The 7,942-nt window shown below is 39.5% G+C and overlaps 1 protein-coding gene across 1 annotated transcript; it reads left to right on the top strand.

Moving 5' to 3' along the window:
• Positions 1–723: 723 nt before the first annotated feature.
• On the top strand, positions 724–7,942 carry TOPII (topoisomerase II). Its single transcript, XM_020356783.3, has 19 exons — positions 724–1,328; positions 1,973–2,265; positions 2,359–2,425; positions 2,517–2,787; positions 2,876–3,075; positions 3,437–3,646; positions 3,751–3,864; positions 3,965–4,075; positions 4,226–4,390; positions 4,489–4,830; positions 4,933–5,066; positions 5,162–5,510; positions 5,594–5,780; positions 5,868–5,917; positions 6,003–6,437; positions 6,527–6,704; positions 6,838–6,911; positions 7,001–7,079; positions 7,156–7,942. The coding sequence occupies exons 1-19, from the start codon at positions 780–782 to the stop codon at positions 7,788–7,790; spliced, it is 4,443 nt and encodes a 1,480-aa protein (XP_020212372.1). The 5' UTR covers positions 724–779; the 3' UTR covers positions 7,791–7,942.

Raw genomic sequence — 7,942 nt, 5'->3', positions numbered from 1 at the left:
TCACTATGCATAACCCTTTACATGTGTCCACAAGTTGAGATATTCCCATTCCCCTTTTTACTTTAGATGGCGATCTCCAAGGCATAAACAAGATCATCCACCGTTTCGAGGCTAATTCATGCGTTCCTTGGGATTCTCCTCTATAGTGTTTTAGGGTTTAGGAATCTGATGTGCCATATGGCTCAACTACTTCTCTACTTATTTTTTTTTTATTAGACTCTGGGTTAAACTCAAAAGTCTAAACTCAAAGGCTCATCTCTAACACTCCTCTTAAACTCTATTTTATTTTATTTATTAAAAATACTCGCTTATATTATAAGCTAAATTAAAATAAAGTAATTAAATCTATAATATAAATATTATTTAATAATTTATTTATTTTATTTTAAAAACTCTAGATGTTATAATTTAAGACAATTTTCAAATCATCGCATGATACCATGTAGATTGAAGGATGGAAATATCATATTGGCTTATTTTTGTTTTTTATGCTAGGTTGTGTTTTCAAAGAACATTATAAAAAATTAAAACTCTTTATTTTATTTATTAAAAATAAGATCATATAATTAACTCTTTAAAGCATTAAGTATTGATAAGCGAGATTGCCTCACGTGCGAGAGTCTTCAAATTTCAACCTCCCGCTCAAACGCCAGCATTTCAAATTCAAATCCGACTCGACCGTTGGGCCTTCCCAAGTCCCATTTAAACCCCTCCTCCTCCCCACCGCTCCCACTTCCCCTTCCAATCTCCGGACACTCCCTCCGCGTCAGCCGCCCACCATGGACCACCCCCGCCCCCTCCACAGCAGCAGCGCCGCCAACGTCGCCGCGGCCGGCAAAACCATCGAGGAAATGTACCAAAAGAAGACCCAGCTGGAGCACATCCTCCTCCGCCCCGACACCTACGTGGGCTCCGTCGAGAAGCACACCCAGACGCTGTGGGTCTACGAGAACGACGAGATGGTGCACCGCCCCGTCTCCTACGTCCCCGGCCTCTACAAGATCTTCGACGAGATCCTCGTCAACGCCGCCGACAACAAGCAGCGCGACCCCTCCATGGACGCGCTCAAGGTCCTCGTCGACGCCGAGCAGAACACCATCACCGTCTTCAACAACGGCGACGGCGTCCCCGTCGAGATCCACCAGGAGGAGAAGGTCTACGTCCCCGAACTCATCTTCGGACACCTCCTCACCAGTAGCAACTACGACGACAACGTCAAGAAGACCACCGGCGGACGCAACGGTTACGGCGCCAAGCTCACAAACATCTTCTCAACGGAGTTTGTCATCGAAACCGCTGATGGCAAGCGCCAGAAGAAGTACAAACAGGTCTGCTTTTGGGATCGGTGTTTGTTCAATTTGGGGTTTCTCTTGTGGTTGATTTGGTGAATTTGTAATCATTGATGATGATTTTGTTTCGATTGAATGGGTCTAGATACTTCAATTGTTAATTCTTAACCTTTTTTTTTATATTTATTTTTTATTTTTTCATTGAGTTGGAGATAATTGGTTAATTTTGGATTCTGCTTGGGTTTTATGATGCTTTGGTTTGATTGTTTGAATCTGCTTTGTATTTAGGGATTCGAAAATTTTCATGTTCTGCGTGATAGTGTTGTGTATGTGAGACTGTTTTTTCCTCTCTTTTACTTCCTGCTAGAGTTCTATGATTCTTTGATTGCTTTCCTCTGCTTTGTTTATTGGGAAATGGATTTTTTCATGTTGAAGGTAGTGGTTTGCTAGTGAAGCTGATTTTTTCGCCCTTTTACTAGACTTGGATTAAGTTTATGAATTTAGGATCCTGCTTGGGTTTTGTTACGGTACTTTGATCGTTTTCCTCTGCGTTACTTTTTGGAGATTGGGATTTTTCATGTATTGGGTGGAAGTTTCTTAATGTAGTTGAAACTGTTTTTTTTTTTTATTATAATTTTTTTTATGGGTGTTGCTGATGGGATTTGATTGGATGTGCTTCAAAGGTGTTCTCCAACAACATGGGGAAGAAGTCTGAGCCGGTGATAACGAAATGCAAATCGGGTGAAAACTGGACCAAGGTGACCTTCAAGCCTGACTTGGAAAAGTTCAAGATGGCTTATCTTGAGGAAGACGTAGTTGCTTTGATGAAAAAGCGTGTGGTGGACATGGCCGGGTGCCTCGGAAAGACTGTTAAGGTTGAACTCAACGGACGTGTTATCAAAATGAAATCGTTTCGTGATTATGCTGATCTTTACCTCAAATCAGCCGAGAAATCCAGACCTGTACCACTTCCAAGGTTTGTCTGGATGAAATTTAGTTTGTTTAGCCGGTGTTTTTTCTACTTTTAATTATTGCTTTGTGCTAACTTGGTTTTGGTGCCGTGAAATAGGATTCATGCAAAAGTAGGTGATAGGTGGGAGATTTGCGCGAGTCTAAGTGATGGGCAGTTTCAACAGGTGACTAATGAGCTTCTGAAGCAAAGTTGCTACTTGGTAGTTCATTGTTGTTACCTGTTAGTCTTACACACTGTTAATTTGCTTTAACCAGGTCAGCTTTGTTAATTCCATTGCTACAATCAAGGGTGGCACTCATGTTGATTACGTCACCAATCAAATTACTAGCTTTGTGATGAACAAAGTAAATAAGAAGAAAAAGGATGCCAATGTCAAAGCTCACAATGTGAAGAATCATTTGTGGGTTTTCGTCAATGCACTTATTGACAACCCTGCGTTTGATTCTCAAACTAAGGAAACTCTCACGACCAGACAGGCTAGTTTTGGTTCTAAATGCGATATTCCTGAGTCGATGCTTAAGGAAGGTTTGTCATGTTACATTTTTTGTTGTTCTCAATATATTCAAGCCACAAAAATTGATGTTAAGCACTTACATGTTGCCATTTTTTGCAGTTGCAAATTCTGGTATAGTGGACACCCTCCTATCGTGGGCAGATTTTAAGCAAAGCAAAGATCTGAAAAAATCTGATGGGACAAAGACTCAGAGGCTTCGTGGGATTGTTAAGCTAGAAGATGCTAATGATGCAGGTGGAAGGAACTCAGAGAAGTGTACCTTGATATTAACAGAGGGAGATTCTGCTAAGGCCCTTGCTGTAAGTTGTCATTAGAAAGAAGTACATTTCAATCTTTGAAGAACTGGTGTCTATTTTTAACATTTCTACAAACCCAAATAATTTGCTTAAGAAATGTAGAAGCCCATGATCATTCAAATTCAATTTCAATCACAAATGCCAACCATTTACTAAGAGTTTTTACTTTGAAACAACTGCTGTACGAATTTTCTTTAAATAGCGAGTTACAAATTTAGTCTCCCCAACAAATAACCAAGTACCATTCATTTTTTCTTCTATATTCTCATTGCTTCATTCTCTACTGGTTTAAAAAGATTTTTTTACCCTATCTCAGACGATGTTATGTTTTGAGTTTTGACATTATTCATTATTATATATGAAGATGGCTGGTCTTTCTGTTGTGGGTCGAGACCATTATGGTGTGTTTCCGTTGAGGGGAAAATTGCTCAATGTACGGGAAGCCAGCAGTAAACAAATAATGGATAACGAAGAAATTCAAAATATAAAGAAGATTCTTGGACTGCAGCAAAACAAAGAGTACACAAACGTAAAGTCTTTGAGATATGGTCATTTGATGATTATGGCTGATCAGGTGGGTTTATTTAGATATCATAAGTTTTGCTTTGTCTTTTTAGTCTTCACTTTAGCCTTTTCTTTGACGGAGATTTTAATGGTTCAACTTTACGGGTGGTTCAGGATCACGATGGTTCCCACATCAAAGGTCTACTGATAAACTTCATTCATTCATTCTGGCCGTCACTGCTAAAAGTTCCATCTTTCATGGTTGAATTTACCACTCCCATAATAAGGGTTAGAAGGTTTTGCTGTTATTCAGAAGGAAAATATTTACTTCTGCATACTATTTATGGAATTTCATGTATTTATTATTTTGAATTTCCTGTCTTTGCAGGCTTTTCATTCAAACGGGACAAAATTGTCCTTTTATTCCATGCCCGAGTATGAATCATGGAGAGAAAACTTGGGGAATAATGCAAATGGTTGGAAGATAAAGTATTATAAGGTTTGTTTTTTATAAGCTTAGAGAACCTTGAAGGGAGAGTACGAATAATTCTGCTTTCATAGCGCTTATTTTGAATCTCCGTTCTTTAATAGCCCGAGTATGAATCATTCTGATTTCAGAGTGCTTATTTTGTTTCCATTCTCTCTACAGGGTTTGGGTACAAGTACTCCTCAGGAAGGGAGAGAGTACTTTCGAGATCTTGATAAGCATAAGAAAGACTTCGTTTGGGATGATGAGCAAGATGGAAATGCAATTGAGATGGCATTCAGTAAGAAAAAAACTGAAGATAGGAAGATCTGGATTCGTAATTTTGAGGTGTGAAGTGTTTACCTATCTAGAATATTTTACATTTGATTGATAGATGTGAAGGTTTGGGAGAATCTGCTACTAATAATCTACTCTTGTTCTTGCAGCCTGGCAATCATCGTGATCATATGGACAGATATATAAACTACAGGGATTTTGTCAACAAAGAGCTTATATTGTTCTCCAGGGCGGATCTTCAAAGGTCCATTCCCTCGATGGTTGATGGCCTCAAGCCTGGTCAAAGGAAGATTCTTTTCTGCTCATTTAAGAAGAAGTTGTTCAAAGAAATAAAAGTAGGCCAGTTTATTGGTTATGTGTCTGAGCACTCTGCTTACCACCATGGTGAGCAAAGTCTAGCCAGCACAATTATTAACATGGCACAGGATTTTGTGGGTAGCAACAATATCAATCTCCTTAAACCAAATGGTCAATTTGGTACTCGTAATCTGGTGAGATGAATCTGTTCTTTGATTCAAAACTTGTTATAGTATCATCCGTGTTTGATTTTTTTTTGAAAATTGTATTTACGGTGTAATTTGTTATCCTTTCAGGGAGGAAAGGATCATGCTAGTGCTAGATACATCTACACTGAACTAAACACTTTTACTCGGTGCATCTTCCATGAAGATGATGACAAGCTACTTGAATACTTGAATGAGGATGGGAAGTCGATTGAGCCCAACTGGTATTTGGTTTACATCTTCTTTATTAAAGACTCTTCAGTTTATGATTAGTAACATGTACGGGACTTTATCATATTCTTGTTGTCCGGCCTCGCAGGTACATACCAATTATACCGTTGGTTCTTGTCAATGGTAGTGAGGGAATTGGGACTGGCTGGAGTTCTTACATTCCAAATTATAATCCAAGGGACATTATTGCCAATGTTAGGCGTTTGTTGAGTGGGGAGACAATGGTTCCAATGCATCCATGGTACAAAGGATTCAAAGGAATCATTGAGAGAAGCCCCAAAGAAGGTGGATACGTAGTTAATGGTTTAGTGGAGGAAATGGATGAACAAACTTTCAGAATCACCGAGTTGCCAATCCGTAAATGGACCCAAGATTACAAGCAGTTTCTTGAGTCTATAACTGATGGGTCACCTAATGTCAAGGATCCTTTAATTGAGGTAGCCTGTCCTAAACACTTGGTCTTCATATGCACAAAGAAATTAACCTGGCAAAAAATAATGTGAAAATTTTCCTTTTGCAGGATTTCAGGCAGAACGGTGACGATGCAATTGTAGACATAGAAGTTAGGATGAAGGCGGACAAAATAGCGGGGATAATGCAAGAGGGTTTGCTTAAGAAATTTAAGTTGACCAGCACTTTAAGCACAAGCAACATGCATCTATTTGACGCAGAAGGGAAAATTAAGAAATATGAGAATCCGGAGCAAAGTATTACATTTATCATGTGATGTTTTGAATAATATCAATCATCAAATAATGTTCTATACTCACTGTTTTACCTTATTTCTTTTACAGTCCTTGAAGAGTTTTTCCCACTTCGGCTGGAGTATTATGAAAGAAGAAAGGTTAGTTGTTGTGTTGGTAAAGGGCGGGTCTTTGTATTTCAAACATATTAGTGAGAACTGAAGTGCAATTTGGGTGTGCTTGCAGAAACATATACTGGAAAACCTTGAACGACTATTGCTGGTTTTGGACAACAAAGTTAGGTTTATATTAGGAGTTGTGAATGGGGAAATTATTGTGAGCAACAGGAAAAAAGCTGAATTGTTGATTGAGCTGCAGCAGAAAGGCTTCACTCCCATGCCAAGGAAAGGTAAATCTGCAGAACCCCAAGTTGCTGGGGCAGATGATGAACAGGATGATGACAACAACACTAGAGAGCAGGAAACTAGCAGTGTTGAGGGGGCAAAACGAGGTGACTATGAATATCTGTTATCCATGTCTATTGGAACTTTGACCCTCGAAAGTGTTCAGAAGCTGCTAGCAGAGAAGGATGAAAAGGAAAAGGAGTTTGAGATTTTGAAGGCAACACCGTCGAAGTCTATGTGGTTGAAGGATCTAGATGAGCTTGAGAAGAAACTTGATGTGGGAGACATTACTCACTTTCAAAATCTTATTTTATATTCGAATAATGACTTGTCCTTTTAACTATTTATTTTTTTTGTGCAATACAGGAATCAGCTAGCAAGGAGGCTGAGGAGGAACGGAAAAGATCCAGTCAAGCGAATAGAAAGACCTCCTACCGTGGAGAAACAAAAGCTGCAGCTAAGAAGCCACCACAACCGCGAAAGTATACTAAGAAGGCCAAAAATGTTGTTGAGCCAGAGAATGATAATTCTCCAATGGAAGTCGGTAAGTCTGAATTAAGTTACTATTGCTAATTTTTTCTAACCTGAACGATTGTCTGATTCATAGATTATATTAACTGTGAATCAAGTTACTATATTGCTAATTACTAATTAGTAAAAACTATTTGCCTCATCAGAGAATGTTGCTGAAGTCCCTAAACCAAAAGGCAGAGCAGGTTCTAAGAATTCTCTGAGTTCTACTCAGACGACGGTATGCCAATTGCGAAATCTTGTCTAAGTAGTTTGTTTGGTGCAAGTTTTGTTGGAGGACTAACTCTTGTCATATATGCCTATCATCAGGTTGCTGATGATGAAATTCTGTCTCTTCAAGAGCGCCTAGCTGCATATAACTTCGGAGCATCTAGTGATATATCGGCAGGTAAATGTTTTTGGGCTAGAGTTTTTAATCTTCCCATAAAGTATGCAGTACTTAAGTTAGTATTTACTTTCCACAGGCATGGAAACTGAAGAGCCTCCAGCACCTGCTGGGAAGAAGGAGGCACCTAAAAGAAGGGGTCCTGCAAAAAAGAAGTCAAGTGCTATAGTGTTGGATGACTCAGATAGTGATGATGCAGCCAAGAACGACAGCGAGGACGATGACTTTGAAATCATACAGCCGGTTGCCGCAGCAGGGAAAAAGAAAGGAGGGAGAAAGCCTGCCGCTGCAAAGAAGCCACCTGCAGCTGCTACCAAGAGAAACGTGGGTGGCAAGCAATCTCAGGTATTAGGGCAGAAACTCATAACTGATATGTTGGATAGCACAGGGGTATCACCAGAGAAGAAAGTGAGGAAGATGAGGGCTTCTCCATTTAACAAGAAAAGCAGTTCTGTGTTGGGAAGGGTTGCTGCTACTGCTGAGAAAGATGATAGTGTAAGTGAAGAATTGTCTGGTTCTGCGGGTTCTAACTCAAAATCTGAAGCTTCTCCAAGCACCACAGATGATGTTGTTGAGATTGCAGCAGCACCAGCAAGAGCTAGACCCCAGAGGGCCAACCGTAGGAAAACGACATATGTGTTGAGTGACACTGAAAGTGATAATGATTCTGATGACAATGAAGAATTTTCTGATTTTGAGGAAGATGATGACTAGGCCTCTGGGTGGTTTGTAGAAAGTAGAAACGTGATCTGCGTCTTGCGGATTTTAACTTCAAGTGATGACTGTGAACTTATTGATGATTTGCACTAATTTGTATGGTTTCGGATATTGTCTTCATGAATGAAATAGATTATCAATCATGTACA

Source organism: Cajanus cajan, chromosome 10 (genome assembly GCF_000230855.2).
Source record: "Cajanus cajan strain Asha chromosome 10, NIPB_CcT2T_4, whole genome shotgun sequence".
Classification (NCBI taxonomy): Eukaryota; Viridiplantae; Streptophyta; class Magnoliopsida; order Fabales; family Fabaceae; genus Cajanus; species Cajanus cajan.
The sequence above is the reverse complement of the archived record's forward strand: the minus strand, read 5'-3'. Positions and strand labels throughout refer to the sequence as shown.